This window comes from Miniopterus natalensis, chromosome 18 (genome assembly GCF_054644295.1).
Source record: "Miniopterus natalensis isolate mMinNat1 chromosome 18, mMinNat1.hap1, whole genome shotgun sequence".
NCBI lineage: Eukaryota > Metazoa > Chordata > Mammalia > Chiroptera > Miniopteridae > Miniopterus > Miniopterus natalensis.
Window position 1 is genome coordinate 35,721,648 of NC_142098.1, and position 24,817 is coordinate 35,746,464.

Genomic DNA, 24,817 nt, shown 5'->3' on the forward strand with positions numbered 1-24,817 from the left:
TACAATCAGTCCCCTAGAGGCAGTGATTAAGGGCTCATTACCAGCGGGGCTGGCGAGTGGGTGCGGGCTTGGGAAAGGCAGCTCGGAGAGGACTAGTTAGGGTGTGTGGAGGTGATGAGCACAGTCTAGACAGACAGAGGAAGAAGGGACACTCCCAAGGGGGAAGTTGATGCAGGACACTCCCAGGAATGATTGTGAAAAGAGCTGGTTCCAGGGAGAAGCCGGAGCTGGGAGCATGGCAGGCAGGGGCTGGTCACGGCTTCTCCAGCTGGACGTCTCCAATGTGGAGGCTGCCCACGTCCTGGTAGGTGCCCTGGAGGCCCCGGGAGATGTCCTCGTACATGGAGCAGTCATCAAGATTCAGGCCCTAGGTGCAAACAAAGTGGTGGTGGGCCTCAGTGTCCTGATGCCTGCGTGCCTGCCCCCAGCCTACCCCAGAGGACCCCCATGAGACCCCCAACACACTTGCTCCTAACCTGTCCCCACCCTCCACTCACCTCATAAAGATTTTCATCCTCATAGTCATCCCGGGTGTCCACCCCGAACTTCACGTTCTGCCATCGTTTCTGTGGGGGAATTGGGAGCCTCAGTGGGGGTGGGGGAGCATGTTTTTGGGCCCTTCTAGGTGCCAGGAGGAGCTTTACCAGAGCAAGTAAGGGACCTTGCTCAAAGCCACATATTGGGTCAGTGGCAAGTCTCTCGGGGTCCGAGCCGGCGTCCTTTTGGCTGTCTCACCCCCTGAATGCTCTCCATGGATAACCACATCAATAGTAAATAGCTGTCGTTGGCCTGTGGCCTACAGAGCCCGCAGGTCAGAGACTCTGGCAGGACCCCCAGCCCCCATCTTCGCTGGCCTTGGCCATATCTGGAGGGCCACAGTACCCCTGGGTCCGGGAGAGTAAAGCAGGGATGTGGGGGGGGGGGTGTTAGAGTGAGAACAACCCTAGAGAGGGATGAAGACAGGCACGGCCCCCAGCACCGTGTAAAACCCTGGCACCCTATTCATTTGTTTACCCCCCATGGCCCCTAGGGGGCGGCGCTGCCACTCTCCCCAGCTTTGGGTGGGGACCCTCAGGCTCCAGGGCCTGGCCCCAGGTGGCTCACCCTGAACAGCAGCAGTGTCCCGGGCACCACAGCGCAGAACAGCAGGATGATCCCCTCGGCTGTGATGATGTTGTTCTTGGTGCCCTCGCCCATGTCCAGGAAGGGCCTGGGGGTTGGCTCTGTGAGGAGAGGGGCGCTGCTCAGAGCCCTGGCGCCCGGCCCCACTGAAAGCCCGCTCTGCGGCTGAGAGGTGGGTGGGTGTGTGGGAGCCGGGACTGGGGATGCCCCTGAGGCAGCACCGGCCCCTCCGCACTTCCCAGCGGAGCCGAGAGGCCCCAGCTGCCCAGCGGGGGGGCCCTGGGGCCCGGGACCCGCACTCACCGCGCACACGGAGGTAGGTGCCGCAGGAGCTCAGTACCGTGCTGTCTTCCTTAACGTGGCACTTGTACAGGCCTCTGTGGCTCTTGTTCACCGACGAGATGACCAGCTCACCCACGTGGCCCTGGCCCACGCCCTGGAACTGAGGGGGCCACGTAAAGTTGCCCTGGATGATCCGCCACCAAGTGATGTTGGGGCTGCTGCCGGGGCGGCTGTAATTGTGCAGGCACGGGAGGCGGGCCTCCTCTCCCACGATCACCGTCACTGAAGGCGGGCCCCAGTGCACCCACAGGGTCTGGACCCCTGGGCCTGCAAAGAGGAAGATGAGGCAGGCGCTGGGCATGAGGACGCAGGCTCCGGCCGGCCCCTGCGGCTGCAGCACTCCTGGAGGTGTGGGGGGCTATGAGAACACACCTGGGGGAGAGGGAGATGTGGGGGACAGAGGACACACAGTGCTGGGACAGGGGGTGAGGGGGTACCTAGGGGAGGAGAGAGAGACCCCTGGGAAGGGAGAGAGGACACACCTTGGGGGAGGGTGTTTGAGGACATCTGGGGGAGGAAAGTAAGACGCCTGGGTGGTGACACACCCCTAGGGGTCCCCTCCTCTACAGTGCCATCTCTTGCATTCGGATACTTGGTTCCTTGGTGCCAGAGTGTCCCTGCCCAGGCAGCAGCTTCCAGAATCAGTTTGGGCGTCGCCTCCTCCTGAAGGCTTTCCTGGTCTCCTTTCCCAGCCCCGGCCCTGCCCAGCCCTGCACCTGACACTATCTTACATAATTTTCACAAAACCCTTAGAAGAAGGTTCTTTCCTTTTGCCATTTTTCAGGTGGGACAGCAGAGGCCCAGGGCAGCAGGAGTGGTGGTGGGGGGGGGGAGTGGCTCAGTCCCCAGGCCCCCTGGGCAGCCTCCTGCCAGTCTTTGGGTCTGCCTTGCCCCCTGTCCCTGAGCCCGCCCCTCATTCTCTGTAACTTGCACGTGTCAACCTGGGGGTCAGGGTGGGTGGTGAGAGGGAGCTGCGTGGCCCAGCCTGGCTGCTCCGGGGAGCCCCAGCTTTCAGCGCCTGGGCCAGTCCACGTGGCTGCTCTGCCTCTTCTGGAAAGGAAAGGAGGGAGGTGAGGGAGGCGAGGGAGAGACCGGGAGGAAGTGGGGAAAGAGGCAGCAATCTCAGGTTCTTGGGCTCCATTCCGGGCTCCCAGTGTAACCTTGTGTGATCAGCTGCCACTCTGAACTCCTGGGTCACAGCCCTGCCAGCTGGCATTGCTGAGGGAGGGGAGGGAGGGCGGTGTCCTGAGGCACACCCTCCCCCAGCACTGAGAAGGGTCTCCTTGTGCAGGGGGGAGACTGGGAGTCAAGGCAGAGAGAGGGAAAGCTTTTGCCCTCTGAAGCTGAGCGCACCCCCAGGGCCCTTCTGCCCCAGCTCCGAAGCTCAGGCAAGGGTGACCCTAGTTCCTCATTTTGACCTGTGGCTCCTGCCTCCCTCCGTGGGGTGGCAGATGCCCCTTTCACTTGGCTGAGCCCCCTTCAGCCTCCCCTAGGCCTGTTTGGGACAGTCAAGCAGACAGACAGACAGATGCAGTTTCTGCGGAGGCCTTTCCCAGCTCCCCTCCTGCTGGCCCCTCTCTGCCCCCTATCCTGCAGCCCTTCTCCCTGCCTGGGCCTTCTCTCCAGCCTCTCCAGTCCCCCCTTCTCTCCCAAGTACCGGCCTGTTAGCACATACCCAGGCCAGCAACAGAGATCAGGAGGAGGAAGATCGCGCCAGGCGGGGCTTGCGGGACTCCCGGACCCCCAGGCATCTTCTCCCGGTGGGTTGGTTCGTCTGGGTTGTAGCAGTCCTGGGGTACCAGATCCCACCTCGGCGGGCCCCAGACTCCGCCCCACTTCCTGCCCAGCCCTGCCGGAGATGGGCTCCACTGGCCCCACTGCTGGGCCCTTCGGCTGTCAGGCCAGGAGTAGCTGGTGCCAGTGTGCTTCAGGACGTGAGCTGAGAGGAACTGCTCCCTGCACCTGCGGTGGCCACAAGTCCCCTGAGAGGAGGTTGCTTGGGTGGGGGAAGAGGCTAGTTCAAGGCCTGGCCCCTCACTGGGTGCCTGCTGTGTGCAGGCGGTCAAAACAGTGACTCGGAGCTCCCTTAGCCTTAGTCCCCATTGGCCTTGGCAAAACCTGTGCCCCGTGCTCGCTTTGGCAGCACATATACTGAAACTGGAACGATACAGAGAAGATTAGCATGGCTCCTTCCAAAGGGCGACATGCAAATTCATGAAGTGTTCCATAGTTTTAATATCAATCAGAATCTATGCGCCCCTATGTTCATAGCAGTACAATTTACAATAGCGAAGATCTGGAAACAGCCCAAGTGCCCATCAGTAGGTGAGTGGATAAAAAAGCTGTGGGACATTCACACCATGGAATACTACGCAGCTGTAAAGAAGGATCCCTTACCCTTTGAGACGGCATGGAGGGACCTGGAGAGTATTATGCTAAGCGAAATAAGCCAGGTGGAAAAAGACAAGCATGACATGATCTCACTCATATGTGGAATCTAATGAACAAAATAAGCTGATGAAAAAAATAGATCCAGAGACATAGAAGCATGGGACAGTTGGAGGAATTTCAGAGGGAGGGTCGGGGGGGATGGGGGGAAGTAATCAAGAACTTACATGCATGTGTACATGACCTATAGACACAGACAATAGTGTGGAGAAGACATGGGGGGGAGGGCCTGGATGCAGGGTGGAGGGGATCAATGGGGGGAAGGGGACATCTGTAATACTTTTAACAATAAAGATAAATTTTTTAAAAACCCAAGAAAAACCCTGTGCTCTGTCCGAGCCTCTGTGTGCCCGCCTCATGGGGTTGGAAGTGAGGATTTAAAAGCAGGGCGTTGTGAGTGCACAGCACTGAACACAGCACCCGTCACACAGTGGGTGCTCAGTACACGTTGGTTACGATTAATGCTCATGAGGAATAAATGAGGCAGGTCAGCTGGCTCTATGACTAAGTGGTGGCTTTTTTTTTTTTTTTTGGTTAATTCTCACCCTAGGAGGATATTTTTTCCATTGATTTCTTTAGAGAGAGTGGAAAGGGAGGAAAGGAAGGAGGGAGGGAGGGAGGAAGAGAGAGAGAGAGAGAGAAAAAAACATCGATGTGAGAGAGATGTTGCTTCCCACACGCGACCCGCCCAGGGCCAGGATCGAACCTGCAACCCAGGTAGGTGCCCTTGACCGGGAATAGAACCGGCAACCCTTCAGTGTGAGGGCCGACACTCTAACCACTGAGCCACAGCAGCCAGGGCAAGCCTTGGCATTTAAAAAAATATATATCTTTATTGATTTCAGAGAGAGGAATGGCGAGGGAGAGAGAGAGAGAAACATCAATGATGAGAGAGTCATTGATTGGCTGCCTCCTGCACGCCCCCGACTGGGGGTTGAGCCCGCAACCCGGGCGGGCATGTGCCCTGCCTGACTGGGAATTGAACCGCAATCTCTTGGATCCTAGGTTGATGCTCAACCGCTGAGCCACGCCGGCTGGGCCAGCCTTGGTATTTTTATCCAAGAACCGAGGGAGGAAAAGAATATCTCCCTGGTGTTGTGACATGAGATATCCCCGGTACCCAAGGAGTTAAGAGCCACAAAGGGCTCTTCCTTGGTGTTCTTTCATTTCAGCCTCCCCACAAGTAGGCAAGACCTCCTACTTGAGGTCCAGAGAGGGAATGCCATCACGGTCACTCGTCTGGTGTTTTGAAGTCTGGTGGTGGAGCAGGGATTCTGTCACTATATGTGCCCAGGTTTCTTTGAGCAAGTTTTAGGTGAACTGAGAGAGGGAAATGAGGTCTGAGGGGTGGGGGTGGGGAATGATCCAAGGTTGCTGAGGTGTTGCTGAACAGGAGGGGATCATCACATACACACACACACACACAAGGAGACACATAGGAAAAACATTTATTGCAGGGAGATTTTTGGTAGCAAAAACTGGGAAACAAATAACAAGCCCATGCACAGGAGAATGGGTGCATACGTTGTGGTGCGGTCAGCCAATAGAGAAGTACACAGCAGGAGAAAGGCAGGACCTCACGTGTCAACAGGGCTGTAGCTGAGTAAAAAACATGAAAATGAGAAGACACGGTAGCATGATACAGTTGACTTGTTTTCAAAAGGCAAAAACAAGGCTGTGTGCTGTTACGGATATGTGTGTCTGTAGTAAAGGTGCAGACCCGTGCAGGGGAGTGACATCCAGTTGCCGAGAAGGGTTACCTCTGGGGGAAGCCAGGAGGTTGTGACTAGGGAGGGTACACAGTGGGCTTTGTCCATTTCTATTTTGTCTTATTTTATTTCTTAAGTTGGGTGGTGGGCTCACGAGTCTTTGTTACACTATCACGTACAGTTTTGCTTGCTTGCAGTGTTTCATAATTTTTTTAAAAAAGCAACTGTTACACTCACAGAAGAGCATGACCTTCAAGAATCACCATTCCTAGGTTTGAATCTCAGCTCTGCCAACTGACTGGTCATCTGAGCCTCAATTTCTTCTCCTGTACTCTGGGCACAATGCCCCCACCTTGTGAGGCTGTGAGAATATCAGTGTGCTTAGCACAGTTCCTAGGACGAGTTCCTCTTCTCTGGCTGGGGGAGGGGGCCCTCTCCCCTTTCCTCCAGCGACCCAGGAGTTCTGTTGGGACCCTGATGTATATAGCAGGTCATTAGCTCCTTGTGCTTCAGTTCCTCATGATCCCCCTCTTAAGGAAAAAGCCTGGAATCAGAGGCTACAGCCCTAGAAATTCCCCTCCTTCCTCATGTCAGTGGCTGAGCCGGTTTCCAGGCCCGCGGCTGCCCTCCCGCGGTGGAGAGGCGCGGCCGCCGGGTTGCCGGCCCTCTCAGGCCCCGCTGGCCTGCCTGGGCACCTCCACCTCCCACTCACGCAGCACCCTTGGTGTGTGGCGCCGTACATGGGAACCAGATGCTTGGCGTTTCATTCTCATAATTCGGGGAATGTCTTCAAATCAGTTGGACAAAAGAGGTGACTGGGGCCAAAATGAGACTTTGGGCCTCATCTCCCCATTTCCCTCACTTCCGAGGGACAGCACACTGCAGTAGATAGTGTGGGGCCAGAGCCAGGTTACCTGGGTACAGGTGCTGGCCTTGCACTCCCTAGCCATGGGACATCAAACTACCCAACCTGTGACTTTCCCCTTCTCTAAACTGGTCTTTTTGGCACCTACTTCACAGGGTTGCAGTATAAATGATACATAGTATTTATAAAGTGGCTGCATGTGGTAGGCCCTAGAGTTTAAGTACAGTTTCCACACTGACGACTAAGCTGAGAGGGATGACAACTTCATTCCTCACTGGATGTAGGATTTGGATTTTTTGATTTTGAACATCTTGCTCTTAAATTGGGTAACGCCGATTGGCTGCTCTGAGCCTAGGCACCATCTACATATTGTACCCCAGAATCCCTCGGGAGTAAGTAGTGCTTCAGGCGAGGATTGGAAGGCTCAGAGGGGTAGTTACTCGGGGTTGCACAGAATTAGGGGCAGAGTTGGAATTTGAACCCAAATTGTTTGGAATTCAGAGTCCAGGCTTGACATTAGAAGGAAATGGGCCCATCCGAGGAGTAAGTTGGACTGGGGCCTTGTGCAGGCCAGCTCAGCATTTGTTCTCCCCAACCAGGTGTGGCTGGTCACACGTGGGTAGTACACAGGGCCCTTTCTAGGCTCACCCCTGTGGCTTGGTGTGTGCCCACTGGGTATCCTTTGGTTCTGCCACACACCAGGGGCCCAAACACAGGCAGAGCTCCTCTCCCCTTGGTGCTGAGAGCCAATCACCACACAGGACTAACTGCGGAAGCTGTGCCACGAGGGGACTGGGAACTCGGCCTCTGCACAGGCACCACAGCACCCCCCCCCACCCCCGTGTGGCAGTCAGGTCCCAACCTGCTCTGTGCCACCTCTTTAGCACCCATCACAACTCTGGGGCAGGTACACCTAGGTCCATTTCACAGCAGGTCCCCAAGGCCACAATGCAAAAGTGAAGGTTCAGGCAGGACCACCCTGCCCAGGTCGGCCAGGGAAAGGTGGTGCATACCAGGTACACAGCTCAACCTGAGCTGAAGGAGGGCTCAAGGGGCCACAGGGAGTCAGGGTTCTGTCCCTCCCCACCTCCTTCCCAGGAAACATCCAAAGCCCAGGGCCCCTGCTGCTGTGTTCCAACAGGGACCAGAGTGCCACTTCAGCAACACAGGCCCAGCTTCTTTGTTTCTCATTTCCTGAGAATTGCACAGGGAGGATGAGAGGGAGGTGCAAGAGCTTCTGGGTCCTGGCGCACTCACCCACCAGCCCAGTCCGGGCATCCTGCCCACTCGGGGCAGAACTGTTTGAACTAGCAAGGTCGGGCCTCAGGCTTTGGCAGCCAGATCCCCAAGGAACCTTGGCTCCTACTTCCTCACGCCCCCAACCAGAAGAGGAGCAGACAACTGAGAGACCCAGACCAAGGCTACGAATGAGGCAATTTATTAACCCAGCATTTGTTCTAATGCTTCTTGTTGGCAGCTGCCACCTGTGGGAAAGATGGAGAAGTTAAGCTCAGTCATGGGGTCCATGTTCTGGCACTCGGTAAGAGCTACCCACTGCCCAGAGGACACCAGGCATCCCTATTTGTGGTCTCACATGCATTTGCCTTGTCTAATGCTCACAACCCCAGGTGTTTCCCCACCTTACAGAGGCGTCAACTAGGGCTCAAGAAGAGTGCCCGAGTGAGATTCCAATAGTGCTGGGTGCCCTGCCACACACACTGATGTCTGTGCCACGCCTGCTTTGGAAGAGCTCCCCTTTCAGGCCACTCAGCCCTCAGAGGGTGACACTTTCCATTCCTTTCTGACACTTGACTAAGTGACTAAACACTCCAAGGCTCCTAGGAGGCTGAGTCAATGATACAGAAAGGAGGAAACCAACAATGGGTTCATGGCAGGCCCTGGGGGCCTCCGACTGCTTAAAACTCACTGAATCCTCACCACCCCCCCCGCCCCCCCATCGCTCTACCAACAGGTAGAATGGCTCTAGCTGAAAGGACTCTGCCCCCTGGTGTCCAGTCAGTCAGTCATCGGGATAGAGACCTGAGTTCTGAGCCACCCCATTGGATGCCCAGTGAGCATGAAGAGTGAGGAAACACTGAAGCCAGAATCTGTGCAAGGCTGATGCCCTGCAGGAAAAACCACCCAACTGCACCCTGGGCCTGGGTTCCCTTCAGCCCAGGACCAGCAAGAAGCCAGTCAGAAATGCTTTCTCCCGCCTGCTCCCAGGGAAGCCCTCCCCTGAACCCCACCAGCCTGGGCTATGCCCTCCAGGGGAGGAAATTCTGATCTGACAAAGCCCAGACGTAGTCCACACCCAGGCCTCACCTGTCCAGCGATTCTGTCCAGATCTCTCTGTCCCTGAGGTGTCAATTTGCGGCCCCTGGGGGAAAGAAGGATCATGCAGCCCGTGGTGAGTGCAGGTTCAACGCCCCTCCCTGCCAGGCCTCTCCCAGATGTGAGTCAGGCTTCCCTAAAAGGCCATGAAACCATGTGCTACCAGCCAAGTCCCATTGAGGGCCTCAGGGCACTGCATTCTAAGGAGCTTGGGGCAGGAGTGGGAGCCCCCCCGAGCTGACAGGGTGTCGTTTGCACAAGCATTAGATCAAAAGCCCCGAAAAATCAATTGGGCAAAGTTAACGAGCAGGCTAATGAAAGCGGACAGTCGCTAAATTACCTTCCTGGAGCCCAGGGTAGTCAGCTAGAGAGGTTGGGGTGAGGCCCTTAGTGGTTTGCTTTTCTGCAGAAGTCCCTGCCCACCCGAGGGTCAGGTATAGACAGTGCAGGGACAGACCCGGCTCCTCTCTGTGTGTGGGGGAGTAGAACAGCCCTTGCTAACTTTATTATAGATGACTTAGCCCCAAGGCTCCTCCATTACCCCCCTTTCCCAGCTTTCCCTCCCTTGCTTACCCATCCTGGTCCTTTTCCACCATTTTCAGCCCCTCCAGGGCTTGGAGGACCCGACGAGCCACACTCTTAGAGCCTCTGCTAAAGTGGCTGGGCATGACACCATTTCTCTGCCGTCCTCCATAGATCTTGGTCATGGAGCCAACCCCAGCGCCGCCCCGGAGGTACAGGTGCCGTGCTGTGGAAGCTGGGTGGGTGTGAGGGAGACTTGAGGACCCTTCTCAGGCAGAGAATAAGCCTCTCTGCAGCTGAGCAAGGGCCTTGCCACACAGTCTGTGTGTGGCAGCTAACTCTCACATTATAGCCAGGGAAAATGAGCACACACACTAAAACCTAGTATCTGAACCCCTCTCCCACCATGGCCAAGCCATGATGAACCCTGGGCCCAGCCCAGGAGACAGGGACACTCAGTGGAGGATCTGTAGGTAAAGCCTAACAAATGTTTAAACCACAACTGTCAGCTCCATATGCCCGAGGGGCAGAAGAGTAGAGATGGGACCTACTGCCACTTGAGTGCTGCTCTGAGCCCCCAGCCCGAGAAAGCTTGGGTTGGGTGTGGGGGGTAGGGATGCAGGACGAAGACCCCATGTAGTGGATGTTCCCAACCTGGCATGTGCATTACCCCATCCATGGGCACAGGGGTTAATGTCCTTAGACTGACTTGTGTAAGTCCCTGGTCCACCCTCCTTGGAAATGCTCTCACTCCTGTCCATGTGGAGCACTGGCCTGTATGCCTGCTTCTATCTTCTTCCATGAGGTACTAGGATGGCCTTAGGAACTAGCCTAATGGTGTGGCCCTGGCAAGCCATCTGCCCTCACCCAAGAACCAGGAGTAACTGTCCCTCAGACGAGGGTTACTGTGAGGAGTCCATGCAAATGTGTCAAGTGCTGTCGTTCTTTACAGAAAGGAAACAGGCTCCAGAGGGTGCTCACTGGCCTCCTGTCACACAGCTCTGGAGGAACAGCTCCTCCAGACTTTTTGGTTTCCTACCTCAGGGGGCCACTGAGGTTTAAAGGAATTGCAGCTAAAGTGCAAAGTGCCCAGACTTCCGTCATTAAATGGCCCTGCCTGGCTGAAGGGTAGGGACTCCAGGTCCTGTTCCTTCCACTCACACAGCATGAGTTAGGTGCCCAGCCCTGTGCAGTGATAGGGCAGACCAACATCCATCCTATAATAAAATGCACTCAGGTGCCCCAACTTTGGCAGCTGCTCACCACCAGAAGCCTAACAAGACACACTGGATCCTCACCTCCCTCCCAAGTGGGGCATTTTGGGAATTGAGAGATCAAGAGGCTTGTCCAGGGCCACACTGCACCACCCCTTTCACAAGTGGTCTTCCCTTGACACTGTTCCTCCTAGCCCTACCTCACCCCTCACCCTACACCACCGCCTGCAGACTCCTTATTCCTACAGCTCTGCCCCTCTTCTAGACAACCCTCAGAAGGGCCCTGCCCACCCCACAATGGCTCCTTACACACCTCCAGAATTTATACCCCCCACTGCCACTGCCCCAAAACTGAGGGGGCAAAACAGGCCAAGCTCCCATGATCCAGAAGAGGAAAAAAGTAAACAAAGCACAAACCCTATTGTGCCCTCTGGTAAATGAGAATCTCCGGTAGTGCCAACTTGTTGAGAATAAGCTGACCACCAAACTAGGGAGACTCTATAATAGAAGTTGGCAAACTTCTTGTAAAGGGTCAGACAGCAAACATCTTAGGCTTTTGTAGGCCATGCACTCTGTCACAGCTGCAACTCTGCCTCTGCTGTGGATATAGACAGGCATGACTTTATCCCCAACAAAACTGTACACAACAGACCTTAGTCTCGAACCATCACCCTGTCCCAACAGGGCAGCTGGAAACCCTAAGGGAGACCAGGAAGTAGGCAGAGGATACACCCCTGTATGAGATGTTGGGGAAGGGGCATGTTGGACAGAAAAAGGACACAGCAAACAAAAATTACACAGGGCCTTAACCCAGTTTCCCATTAATCCCTCCCTGCCTGAAAAAAAAAGGTATGGAATGCTGCCAGGTAAGAGAAGGTGCCTGGCCCCCCACCTGATGATGACAGGGTGCAGTAAACTGTGGTATCAAGAGCTGGCAGACCCCAAACATGTTATTTAACCTCCCTGACACCAACTATAAAGCAGAAAGTACCAGCCCTGTTTGGGAAACTTTTGATAGGTGCAGATAAAAATGGGAAAACTATTAGATTCTTTCTCCTAATCATAGATCCAAAGCTGCCTGACGTACGGGACTCTTGGGGCATTAGCAAAAAACATTAAGGACCAGGTAGCTTTGCTTCCCAACATGGGTGAAGGGATGGTGGTTTTGTCCAGGTGCAATCACTGTTGTGTGCCCAGCAAAGTCAAGTCACCTTCCCTTCACCACTCTTCCCACCTCACAAAGTTGACCTTTTAGCCCTCGGGGGTTAGAGACCATGGCCGAGTCATACTGGCACCTGTGCCCAGTCTAAGGCCTGAAACAGAGCAAACCCCATGGACATCTGATGCACGTGTGTATGACCAATCTGCAAAATACATGATCTGAAGCACTGGGCTACTGGTACCCAGGACAACTCTTCTCAAGGTCATTCTAAAATTTCGTCAATTCCAAAACTCTGCTTTCCACCAATTTCCCATCTGGAGACAAGCTTTAGCCAGGACAGAGCCCCCACTTCACAGAAGAGGAAGGTTGGGGGTGACAGTTTGGACAAGAACAGATGAGAACTAGCACTGTAAAGTCAGGGGTTACACTTGCAATCCTTCCAAGTTGCTATTCCTGGAAGATTAATAAGAAAGGGGCTGGCAAATGGTCACAGGATGACTGTAAGGTTTTCTTTTGAGCATTTGGGACTTGTCAAGATTTGGAGCAAGGGGTACCCTGCCAGATCCCTAACCACTTAGGAACAACTTGAAGAGACAGGGAGGGAGCCAGTGTGATGATCTGAGCAATATAAAGAAAACAGCCGACCTTTCTTCAACTATTACTCTGCAACAGACAAGCATATTTTAAAGTAGTTTGACTGTATTAAGCTCATTTGATCCAACAATAATCGGCACTGACATATCATTTGCTCCATTTTAGAGATGAGAAAACAAAAGGCAGAGACAAATGGAAGTGACAATTTAAGCATAGAGAAGGATTTGAGCTCAGGGAGCCGGGACCCCATGGACATAAAAAGGGTAAGACCCGTCTCTAAAACAAACCACCTCCAAGCAAAAGATGAACAATCATTTGTCCCTGGGTTTCCCTTGAGGATCAGAGGAAGCCATATCCTCACACAAACTTCTTACAAATGAAGAGTCAGAGTATGAAGTCACAAAAAGCAGTGACAGTCAAAGAATTCTGCCCTTGCAATCTTGGGGGGCAAATAAGCGCTCACAGAGGGTACAGAAGTATGGTCTGTGCCAGGGGTCACCCAGCTCCCCACTACCCAGCCAAGGCCCCAGTTCCTCACCAGCTCGTGTGTAGAACCAATTTTCATCGTAGGGAGCAAGCTCTTTATGCTTGGCCAACTTGACAGTGTCCACCCATTCAGGGACTTTTAGCTTCCCGGACCTGGGACCAAGACAGCAAGAAAGGCACAATTCAAGAGTCTCCACAAACCCTCTCGTCCCCTCCCCGCAACAGGACTGTGGGTTAGCAGGAGCCGGCTATGTCTCAGAATTGCAAATACAACCCAGGCCTCACGTATAAAGGGTGGGCTCCACACTGAGGTCCTCCAATAAGTCTCCCCTACCGGAAGGGGGCACTGCGGGCCGAGGGGTCAGCAAGGACCACAGCCTCCATCCTCCGGGAACCCGTCCCCACACTCACTTTTTGAGGAAGGCTGCCAGAGCTCTGACGAACTCCTGCTGGTTCACGTCTTTTACAGTAACTCCGGGCATCTGCGAGAAGGAATAAATATGTGAACACGAACTGGTGGAGACCACCGACGGGGGCCGGGGCCGAGCCCCAGCGCGACCTAAACCGCCGCCCGACCCCGACTTCCGAAGGCCCCGCTACAACTCCGGGCCCTAACGGCCCCGGCGGCTGTGGGTCCTACAGTTCACCGGCGCCCACGGTCTTTATCGGCCGCACGAACACAGCCCGCCCGCATTTGTGGAGACACTGCATGCCCCGAGCCCCTGACTCTGGGGGTCCCCGCAAGCCTGGCTGCCCACCAGGCCCCGTCTCGGTTCCCGGACCGCGCCAAGCCGGCATGTCCGGGCCTGCCGCTCGCACGTGGCTGCGGCTTCAGGGGGCGGGGCGGCGCCGCGCGGACACCCCGGAGCTCCGAGACATGCGCTCGGGGCTGGGGAGTCGGGCGCCAACGCTCCGCGTCCAGCCTGAGCCCGAGCGCCCGCCTTACCGTGCGGCCTCCGCGCTGCCAGCCAGGGGAAAGGGAGCAACGGGGTTTCCCGGGCGCACAAGTCGGGCGTCGGGTCTCGCGAGAGTCCCGAGAGCTCGCGAGAACAGAGCTAGAAAAGGCAGCTCCGCCTATCTTAGGGCGAATGCGGCTTCGCTTCCGCTGAGGTGCGTAGTGACCCCCGGAAGGCAAAAGAGAAAGCTATGGGGTCGGACGTGGAGGCCTTTTTCTTCCCCTTCCCTCCTTCTCCCTGAGCGTAATAGAAAGAGGAGAGAGTTCTTGTCTTGAGCTGGGGATATCTGGTTTCGTTTGCGTTGATCAAAAGAACGGCGGAGGCCACTGATGGCGGAAGTTATGAAGTTCGGTGGGCCGGGAAAGACCGAGCTACTTCCGGCGTATCCAGATGGACGACCCCCCCACGCGTTCCAAGTGGAAGTGGCTTTACTGGCCGGAAGTGGGGGTAGTAAGGGCGGAACTGTGATGGGGAACCCAGAGGAAGTGCTAAGAAGAAATGTGCCCACTACCTTTCCTGTTTCGACCACTAGCACTCGCGAGTGCCGGAGACGGAAGCCCCACCCTTCTTAGGGCGGAAATTGCTTCACCAGAGACCAGGCGAGCGGAGTGGGAATGAGGCAGTAGAGGCAGGGAGGAGATAAGGGAAGGGACAAAGAGGCGGAGGCGGGGCCTGCGAGAAATTGGTTCAGCTCTGCCTCCCAGTGTCTGAATCTGTTCTCTCAGCCCTTAGCTTTACTTGCCCATTTATATTTATTTATCTGCTTTACCGACCTGTGCAACTTTAGGCTGTCCATTTGCCCTGTCTCTCCATTAAAAAAAAAGGGACAAATTTTAAATGGAAATACCGAGGTCCTGATTATTTGCCTCTTTTAGGTAACTGCTTCTGTACATGGTACATCGCATACGAATTACAGCAACATTTTTGTGTGCGTGTGTGCGCGCGCGCGCGCGCCTACTCGGTGCCAGGCGCAGGTAAACATTATGTATTATTATTACGTGGACACTCTAGTTTAATCTTTATAAGGTTCAGGAACAAGAAGGACACACCTATGGTTTGTTGAAACTGTTAACTTACTGCAAAAATGGAAACATTTAAATATGTGTAGTTATTTGCTTATATTTAAAAGACTGAGAGTTTAAAACATCAGAGTGAACAATAACTTTTTTCCACAGTGAGCTACTGTGTATGTAAATGTATCCCTCTGGTGTGGCTTGCTGTTAACTGGGGAGGCTGTGCATGTGTAGGGCAGGGGAATATGGGACATCTCTGTACCTTCTCACTTTCGCTGTGAAACTAAAACTGCTTTAAAAAATAAACTGTTTAAAAAAATGGTTTGAAGGCAGGAAGCTGTTCATGTGATGAGGAGAGGCTGCCGGCATCATAGTGTGTTAACTGGATAGGAAAAAACCTCAGTTCTAAGGAATCAGACAGAATGTATTTACTTGAGTCATTTATTTTGAGCCCCCAGAGAGGAACGGAATGCAGGTCCTACCCTGCAAGAGCACCTATTCTTAGGTGGGGAGACATAGTTGGACAGAGATGGGCACAGCTCCGGGTGAGCTGTGAAGAAGGGGCGGAGGGCTCCTAAGGAATGTTGAGAGCTCTGCCTAAGGGGCATATCAGAGAAATTATTTTAAGGTAGATGAAAAGGATGAATCTTGCTTTTGGGAAGAACTCAGGATCTCATGGCAGGGGTTTGGCAGGGCATGTGTCTACGTAAACACATGTTGGGGGCTGCAGACCCAGCTACACAATGGGACAGGGGTGCAGAATGAGGACTATGGACCAGGCAACCATCATCTGAGAAGAAACTGGATGGAGATGATGTCAGTTCTGCATTGGACAAGGAGTATGGTCAGGACCGGCCCAGGTTCACATAGGGCTGAAGTGAAAGCACAAATTCCCAAAGGGCAGAATTAGAAATGAGCTCCTGAAGTAAAACCTGGGTGGCTGTTGGGGAGAAGTCTTGTTTGGATAGAGGAGCAGGGATGGTGCTCCAACTTTGGAATCTCATTGGTTATTTCTGCAGAGCATCAGGATGGTATATGAAGGAAGCTTAGAAGAGATATGCCCTATTGGACCTAAACACCTTTCCTCGCCTCGCAATGGGAAGTGGAAAAGAGGTGGCATATGAAACAGTGCTCACAGTCCATTGGCTATAATCTCTAGGGGCTGGTTAGAGGCCAGGAGCCCATTGGCTCCCTATAACTGCAGGCTAAGGTTGCTGCACCCAAAGAGACAGGGACATAGGAGCATGAGCAATTCTTAAATCTGCCCTTTTCTCCAAAGCCGACCTCTGCAGAGCCTATTCCCCCTCCCTTAGGCACCAATAGGAAGCCCTAACACTTTGATAGACGCGTAGGCCTAGCCAGTGGTGTGAAAAGCCCTGCCAGGTCTGGCAATAAAGGGAGGTGGGCTGCAGAGAATGGCCTGCCCTTAGCTCCTCACCCCCACCCCCCAGTCTCCATCACTTTCTCTTTTCGCTCCTAATGTCATCCTTTAACCCCCAACTATACTTTCTCTTTTACTCTTTCCAGCTGGGTCCTGGGTACTGGGTGTACAGGGGACCTTTGGTCAGCCCCGAGTAGCAAGGTCTTAGCCATGTTGCATATTGCAATACTTCCTTCCTCTGTGACTATGTGGACTTGGTCACTGGGAGAGCATGGCACAGCAACATTAAGGCAGGTGTATTACAGGACAATCATATATCTAAGTTATAACAAGAGGAGGGAAGTAAGATGTGAAGCTAACTTTCATCTTTGATTATCTAAGACGGAGGAGTGTTGCAGATTTGTTATTCTGTAATCTGTTAAGGAGTAGTCCACCTTCCCAAGGCCCCAAACAAGAAAGAACAAGTTGTAATTGGATGCCATTAACACCAATCATCTTGAATAAAAAGAGGGGTGTAGGTAACGTCAGGAAAAAGAATCAGTGATCAGGCATGTCCCCTGCCCTTTCTACAGGTGGGCATGGGGATGGAGGTCCCAGGTCTTCATGTCTTTGGAACGGCTCAACAGGTCTTCATACACTTGGCAAGGTTCAAGGACTCCACACCAGAGGACTAAGAAACAAATGCAAGTAAGGTCTTAGTATTACTTAATGATATACTGAGTAGAAAAATAAAACACTTTTTGAAAAACCCTTGGGACTCGTGTCTGTCTCCTGGAGTCCTGAATCTTTCACTCGATGTCTTATAAAAATTACCTACTAATTGATTTCAGGCCTGGCAAAGAGAAGGAAACTTCCCCCAATATTTGCCTAGACATTTCCCCTAAAATACTTGGGCAAGAAAACACTTTATCTTTCTAAGCTTGTTTATTTGTAAAATGAAAGTAATCATGCATAGTTTACCGAGTTGCTGTGAGGATATATGGGAATCACACACAGTTGGGTACTCAGTAAATGGTAATAATTGTCTCTAACCTTTTACAGGTCCTTCAAAACTCAAACAACATGAACCTTCCAAGTTCAGGAAAAACCCTTGATAATGACTAACTTGATTCTTCCTGTCTTGCTTGGCCTCAGTTTTCTCATTTGAAAAATGTTAGAATAGCATTAAATTGACATTCCATTGGCCAAAGCTGGCCTGAAGGTAAGTTTTGTTTGGCCCATGTAGAACTTAAGAAAACTGAGCTAACATTTGAAAATTAAGTTATTTTACATAGAAATCTAGTTTTCCAGATTCTCTTGAAAAATCAGAAGATGTGTCAATACTGAACCTACATTCCTGCCTGGCAATAATCTGCTAGGGCCAAAAGGAGGCTGTCCTGTAAAGTAGGGCATGTTTTCTCAGTTTTCTAGGGTTCACCTGGCCTTCTTTACTCATTTATATGATCTGCTTGGCCCTGTAGGCACTTCAGTTGGTGGCCCTCTGGACAGCTGAAAACTGTCTATGCCTGGCCCAAAGCAGGCACTTAATTACTGAATCAGTGAATCTCCCATTGTCTCCCTCTACCACTCTTATCTGTCCATAAAATCCATGTTTGTATTTTGTCTGTGGTAGTTACTGAATAACCATTTTTCACTTTGAGAAGTGAAATGAACAAGTCCTTTCTGTCAGGATAGACTAGGTTTGGATGCTGTAACAAACAGTCCCCAAATCTCAGTGGCTTAAAACAATACAGCTTTATTTTTTCCTTACTCACACAATCCTAGACACACAAAATGAAACCACTCTCCTGTTCGCTTGCATGGAAACAGACATAAGTGCACAGGTATGTACAGAATGGCATGTCAAATAAATATCCTGGAACATGAATTCATGCAAAAACCTATTGAGAAGCTTAAATTGCACAGCTCTATCTTTGCTGAGATATTAAAAAGGTCCCAAGATCCAAGGGGGTAAGAGAATATACACTGTTGGCCAAGGAAATGCCCACGCTGCAAAAGGAACCAAAAGATAACAAAGCACCTGAAGGCTTAAACAGAGCCTGAAGCTTTTACTACATTAAATTCCATGCATAAATCCATAAGTAAAATACCAAATATGCAGTGCCTACAGGCTGTTTCACCCTGCCCCAGTGAGGCCCCCACCTCTGGGCTTCTAACTTAGAAGGGAGATGGAACCCAGGCGCCCAATATGCAGAGCAACGGAGGGTGCTGGGCTGGGTCGGAGAGAAGGGCCAACAGGCTGGAATCCTCTTCCTCCAGCAGGAGCTATAGGCAGGAAGAAAGGGGGCAGGACCAGGTCACATCCATTTCCCCTCCTAGCAACCCCATCTTTTTACCCCATCCAATCCAAGTCTCACCTTTGTTTACCTGGATTATAGCAAATACTTCCTTCTCACTCATTTTCCCACCTCCTGTCTTGTCTCTCCAATCCCTCCATCACATCCACCTTACTTGTCTTTCAAAAGCTCGGGTTCTCTGAGTATGTCCCTGCCTAGCTCAGAAACATTCTCTGGCTCCCCTTCATGCACAGTTGCTGGGCTGGACTCCTAAGACTGGCATGCCAGACCTCCATGACCAGAAAAGCCTCTCCAGCCTCATCTCCTCCTGTTCTATCAGCTTTTCCAGGACAGTTTCCTCATTCACACACCATGCCCAAACTACTGTTTTGGACAGGAGAATTCTCAGTCTTCCCTCTCTGTCCCCATAGGTGTTTTTCATTCCTCAAGATTCCTGTAGTTCTCTCCAGGTTTGTCACTGAGCTTTGTGAAGGCATCCAGTTTTCCCAAGTAGAATGGAAGCCCCCCTCCGCCCCTGCAGACCCTTGTTACCTCTTCAGCTCCTCTCCAAACTTTGAGCAGGGAACTTGTGTAGAGAGAGCCTTGGCCTGGAGTCAGGAGACCAGACTCTGCCACTGTCTTATTTTATTCCCTTAAGCAGGTCCCTGCCTCTCCCAGGGCCTCACTTTCCTTGCCATCAGGGGACTGGTCATTTGCTTTTGAGCATAAAACTGATAAAACTGATCCACTGAATAACTCTCAGCTGCAATCCCTTGGTGCTAGGTTGAGAAGCTTGGGGCCTGGGCCTGAGGACATTCAAACTGCTGACCTCCTGATGTCCTTGGTTAGTCCCTGCTTACTCCAGTACCTCCATTTCACAACCATCCCTACCCCATCCTTTCCTTTCAAGAAACAGGTTACCTGGTGGGCCACGGGGGTGGAGTAGGGAGATCCAGGCAGAGTTGGGTGGGACAGAAGGGGTCAGGCAGGGAGCCTGGGATGAATCTTTCAGCCCCACAAGAGCCTCAGCTGCCTCCCGCTGCAGCTGCCGCTCTGAGGAGGCAGAGGTCCAGGCCAGGTGAGAGGCTCCGGGGGCCTGCAAAGGCAAGGGAGAGAAGCAGACTGGGAACCCTCATTTCTGCCCACCCTGCAAGTGCTCCCTTAGCTCCCAGTTACTTAACTATCCCCTACTCTCCCCTCCCCAGGTGAACGTCCTCCCAGGGTCCTGGATCCCACTTCTTTCCCAGGACCTGTGGTTGTAGCAGAAGAGGGTCTGTGGTGCTACAGGGCTGAAGTATCAAAGTTGAGCATCTAGAAACAAAAAGAGAAGATGCCAGGAATAGTAAACACATGGATAGACACATACACATGGAAAGAGGAGCAGGATTTTGTTATACAGCTATGCACCACATAACAATGTTTAGGTGAATGATGAACCACATATACAGCGTTGGTCCCATAAGAGTATAACGGAGCAGAAAAATTCCTATTGCCTCATGATGTTTTAGCCATTGTAACATCATAGTGCAATGCATTACTCACGTGTTTGTGGTGATGCTGCTGTAAACAAACCTACTGTGCTGCCAGTTATGTAAAAGTATACAATTATGTACAGTACATAATACTTGATAATAAACCACTACGTTAATGTCTTATGTGTTTGCTATACTATACTTTATAGTGTTCGCTTTCTACTCATAAAGCTTGCTGTAAAGCACTATGCAGCGTTACACAGGCAGCAGCCTCATACATCTCCTGTTTACCACAGCATTTTCTCTTGGCCTTGATTTAATCTCATTTTGTTTAATAAATTTAGTGCAGCCTAAGTGTGGAGTGTTTATAAAATCTACAGTAGTGGACAGTAATGTTGTAGGCCTTCACATTCACTCACCACTCACTGACTGACTCACCCAGAGCAACTTCTAGTCCTGCAAGCTCCATTCATGGTAAGAGCCCTATACAAGTGTACCACTTTTTTTTTTTTAGCTTTTATACCATATTTTTACTGTACCTTTCTATGTTTAGATACACAAGTATTTATTACTGTACCTTTTCTATGTTTAGATACACAAATATTTATTACTGTGTTACAATGGCCCACAGTCTTCAGTACAGTAACACGATACACAGGTTTGTAGCCTACAATAAATCGCCTACACCACATAGTCTAGGTGTGTAGTAGGCTATGCCATCTAGGTTTGTGTAAGTGCACTCTGATGTTCGCACGATGACAAAATCGCCCAGAGTGCATCCTGTTGTGAAGTGACTCATGACTGTATTCTAATCTGGGGATCTGGGTTACTGCTGGGTCATTAGGCTTTGTGGTCTTGGACAAGTCCCTTCCCTTGTGTTAGCCCGCTTTGTTTTCCGTAAAATGACAATCCCTGCCAGCTTTTTTCTGCCAGGGCTACTCTGAGGATTATGGGAAAACACTGGTGTCAATTTTTAAAAAACTGACAAAACATCTAGAGGAAATGGGATGACTGTTCCTGCCCTACCAGAGTCTGGTTTCCCTTCCTCTAGTTCCATAATCCCCGTGGAACTTGAGAAGCAGCTTGGCCCACCGTTAGGAAGCTTTCTTTAATGGCCTCTGACCTGTCTTCTAGGCCTCTGAGGCTCTCAACATCATGCTCTCCCCATTTCAGCGGCAATTGGACTTCATATTATCTGTTTTATTGGATCTAACAGCTGCTCTCTGTTCAAGGCTAGGGCCTGTGCTACCCGTGTATTAGATATTATTATCGCTAATTCTCATGACAACCTGAGAAGTAAGTAATAGTGTCTTTAGTTTACTGATATAACAAATAGGCTCAGAGAGGTAAAAGTACTTGTACAAAGGTTCACAGCCAGGCAATGGCAGAGCTAGGAGAGCTCCGCCTCACCCATTAGTCAGTCTGAGACTTTTTCTTCTTCCTTAATCATCTACTGTAGTATTCAGCACAGGGTTAGGCACATGATAAGCACATTATCTTCTCTCCCTACTCACGTGTGGGGCAGGGTAGAGGGCCCTTGGGATTCTCCAGAAAGAGAAGCTGTCAGTATTGGGCGAGATCCTGGGCAGGAAGGACGCGGCCCGTGAGTGGGCAGCCGGAGGGAGGTGCCAGGGTCAAAGCCTAATGAGGGGGAGAGAATGCAGAGTGTATAGGGGTCAGAGGTCATGGCTTCTGTCCTCCGTCTTCCTAGCCTGTAACCTCTTCCTCTTCTCTTTCTGATACAGGGGTACACTGGCATTCAAACATTTGTTGAATTCATCTTACCAGGGAAGGGATGCAGAGGGACAGCAGGTTTTTGGCATAACAAGTGGCACACCACGGGGGGTGGCATGGAAAGGCCTGGAGGCAGCCAGTGTCCAGGGGTCCAAGCATCTGGAGGCACTGGAGTCCACGGCAAAGGCAAGGCTTCTGGGGGACGGCTAAGCAGCAGAGGCCCCTGGGAATTCTCCTGCAAGGGCAGAGTACACATGGACTCAGAAACAAGGCTGGGGAAGGAATGGGTATATTCTAGGATGAGGGTAGCTTGGAGGGCCATAAAGTCCCACCCCTTCATTTTGCCCATGGAAGAGAAGAGATTTGCCCAAGATGATATAGCAAGTCAGGGTTGGATGTAGAGCCCAGGTGTCAAGGACAGAGAGGAAGGGGTCTGGGCAGGGGCCAGGAGAGGAGTGACTCCCTCAGGGCCCAGGCTCTCCTTACCTTCCCAGGGGGTGTCAGTGCCAGTGGGACTGCCCCATGGAGGGTGTGAGGCTGAGGTGCTATGTTCTCCTTTCCAGCTGCGGGGGACCAGGGAGAGCTTTGGTGAATCCTTTCTCCTGACACCATCCCACGCAAACTGAAAACTGAGCTCTCAGCTTCCCATGGGCTCTTTTGTATCCACAGGTCTCAATGCAGCCTCCTAACACTTGATCACATTTTAAGGGGGGGGGGGGGCGAGGCCCAGAGAATAAAAACACCTTGCCCAAGGTCACATACCAATTCAGTGGCATGTCTGGGACTCTTCCCTACTCAAGCTTTCTCCACCCAAATCCCTGTCCCATTCCGAGCCAGAGACACTCACAGGGGGAGACACTCACAGGGGACCCCTGGCCGCGTGGCTCCCTTCTTGACACGGCTGTGAGCTTTGGGAGAAGCTGCCCCTCTCATCAGCCCCTGAGCCAGGTGCCTCTTCAGCTGCGCCTCCTGCTGCCTACGCAGGGCCACCTGGGCAGCCATGACCCTTCGGCGCTCCCTAAAAGGGGGCTTGTGAGTCAAAAGTCAGCCACCCTTGACACGGAACCCAACCTCCTCCCTTCCCTGGATCTCCTACTCACAAGATGAGGACACATTTGTGACACTCGCAAGCCTGAAAGAGGCAGAGGCGCTTGTGGCCCTTGAGGTGGGCAGTGACACCGTGGTTGCGGCAGCGGGCACAGGTTGGAGAGCGGCTGACAGCTCTCTTAGGGATAAGCTCTGTGCCCTGGGGGACTCGGGCCGCATCCCCTGTGGCAGAGTCTGAGGGGCAGTGGTGGACAGCAAGCACTTCATTAGGTTCCATGGATCTGGGGGCAGGAGTGGAGGGTCAGGACGGCCACGTGAGCCCTCTTCTGACCAGCCCTCCTGCCCCTGGAAGGCCACTTGGGCTGGTTCTCCGCCCTGACCTCTGGGCTCCGCTGTCACCCTTGCTTCTCCCTTCGTCACCCACTGCCTTCCTCAGGCACCCTCCTTCCCAGTGTACCCTCTTCCCAAGAACCCCACTCCTCTGTCCTTTCTTATCTATTCTTTCAACCCAAGCAGCATTCTCTTCTGCTCACCTGTACCTTCCTGAGCACAAACCCGGTCTCAGGCATACTCACGAACTCTCATGGCCCCTGCAAGGAACCCCCCATCTCCTCTCCACAACCACCCTGTTCCAACAGTTTTTTTTCTGGCATTCTCTTCACAATGATTATCCTTCCCTCCCGCGTTTATCCAGCTCTTACAAATATTTGATGCTTTACCTTTCAACTCATGTACGGCCTGCAATTCAATTTCCCCTTTTGACTAGATCACTCTCTTGCACCCTCATGAATCCCATTACTCTCACGGATCCCTTGCCCCACTTTCAGTAATTATCACTCACTCAACAAGTGCTTTCTGAGCCCTTTCCACATGCAGGGCCCTGATCACTCTCCTCCCGGGAGGAATCCTGCTCTTGCACCCAACACGGCCTCCAAACTCAGATGCAAAAACCCGAATCGCTGCGGCCGTTGCTCACACCCAACAATTGGTGTCTGGCCCACCCCACCTCCCACAGTACGTCCCCTCATGCAGCTGTTACTCGATGCACCCCCTTTCAGCGGCTGTCCCTTCAAAAGCTGTGCCGTGGCTGGTTCTAGGGTCTCAGGGAGGGGGCGGGGCACGCGGAGCTCGCAGCGAGGCCCAGGGGGTGGGGGAAGGGAGGGGAGGAGCGCGAGGGGGCGAGTCCCGGGTAGGCGAGGAGATTGGGGGGCGGGGAGCGGGGTCCAACGCAAGAGAGAGGGAGGTGGAACAGGGAGGGGCGGGGTCGTGTTCGCGTCCTCAGCCCGCGGTTACCACAGTCTCGAGCTGGGTCAGACTCAGTCAGGAGGAGGCAAAAGGCCGCGGTGAGGAAGTGACCTAAGGAACGGCTGCGCTCGCGCCAGTTTTCCCGCCTCATCTGAGAAGAACCAATGAGCTTCAAGTGCCGCTTCTTGCCTCCGAGGCAACCGACCAATGAGTTTCAAGATCCTTCCCTGACGGCCCACCCTTTACTTTCGGTCCGCTTCTACTCGCGCGGGACTAGCAGGCCAACCAATAGCGCGTCGAGTTGAGACTCGCGCCTCTTTCCCCTCTCCCCTCTCCCAGTGGCTTGCCTTTCCAGATTGTTCTTCCCGTTTTGGGCAAGGTGGCCAATGGGGCTTCGAATACGGCTTTCAGGACGAGGCTGGCCCCACCCCCCAGGAACAGCCAGCCCAGCCCACCCCCTCCCCTGGCGTTGACCCGGGTGCATTTGCGCAGACGCGGTCTTGCCCTCTGGCCTGGACTGCGGCTCCGCGCTTCGTGTGCTCTCGGCCTCGGTGCTGGACGGCTCCTCTTCGCTGCGTGGACTCACGTGTTTTCTCTCATTTCTCTCCCGGTGCCCCAGCTCCCGACCCACCCTCTCCTTTTGTGCGCTCCCCACCCTGTGAGCTCCCTGTTTCCTTCCCGAGCCTCCCCAGACTGCGCCTCTTTCCTGTGTCTCTTCTGGCCCGCGTGGGTGCTGATTTTCCTAACCTGGTTTTCCAATTCTCTCGGAGTCTCTGCTTGTCCATAATGCTCACTTTCGGACTTCCTTTCTCCTCAGGCCTCAGCCCCTAACGGCCCGGCCCCGTCCGCACTGCCTCCACTTCCTAGCCGCCTCCGGAGAGCGTCCATCTTTTCG

General features: G+C 52.9%; 2 protein-coding genes and 1 non-coding gene across 7 annotated transcripts; 1 reads left to right on the forward strand and 2 right to left on the reverse strand.

Annotated features, from left to right (window-relative positions):
* Positions 1-13,840, reverse strand: RPS19 (ribosomal protein S19). Of its 5 annotated transcripts, XM_087826730.1 has the most exons (7): positions 13,745-13,840; positions 13,210-13,280; positions 12,851-12,951; positions 1,426-1,731; positions 1,105-1,223; positions 498-566; positions 239-367 (listed from the first exon to the last, which is right to left on the reverse strand). In XM_087826730.1, exons 2-7 carry the CDS (start codon positions 13,278-13,280, stop codon positions 254-256), a joined length of 780 nt encoding a protein of 259 aa, XP_087682856.1. In that variant the 5' UTR covers positions 13,745-13,840; the 3' UTR covers positions 239-253. The 5 variants fall into 5 exon arrangements, with proteins under 5 accessions (XP_087682855.1, XP_016064667.1, XP_016064668.1 ...); XM_087826729.1 differs by lacking the exons at positions 12,851-12,951; positions 13,210-13,280; positions 13,745-13,840 and adding exons at positions 2,934-2,941; positions 3,136-3,254 and having other exon boundaries at positions 1-367; XM_016209267.2 differs by lacking the exons at positions 239-367; positions 498-566; positions 1,105-1,223; positions 1,426-1,731 and adding exons at positions 7,909-7,970; positions 8,812-8,866; positions 9,394-9,577 and having other exon boundaries at positions 13,745-13,836.
* LOC148091061 (U6 spliceosomal RNA) lies at positions 3,592-3,698 on the forward strand. Its single transcript, XR_015716056.1, has one exon. It is a non-coding gene; the product is annotated as a U6 spliceosomal RNA (small nuclear RNA).
* A 4,460-nt stretch (positions 13,841-18,300) lies between the features above and the next one.
* On the reverse strand, positions 18,301-22,954 carry DMRTC2 (DMRT like family C2). The gene is made up of 8 exons (XM_016209184.2): positions 22,731-22,954; positions 22,494-22,648; positions 22,117-22,193; positions 21,682-21,862; positions 21,411-21,537; positions 19,675-19,735; positions 19,346-19,520; positions 18,301-18,413 (listed from the first exon to the last, which is right to left on the reverse strand). The coding sequence occupies exons 1-8, from the start codon at positions 22,952-22,954 to the stop codon at positions 18,301-18,303; spliced, it is 1,113 nt and encodes a 370-aa protein (XP_016064670.2).
* Positions 22,955-24,817: the final 1,863 nt, after the last annotated feature.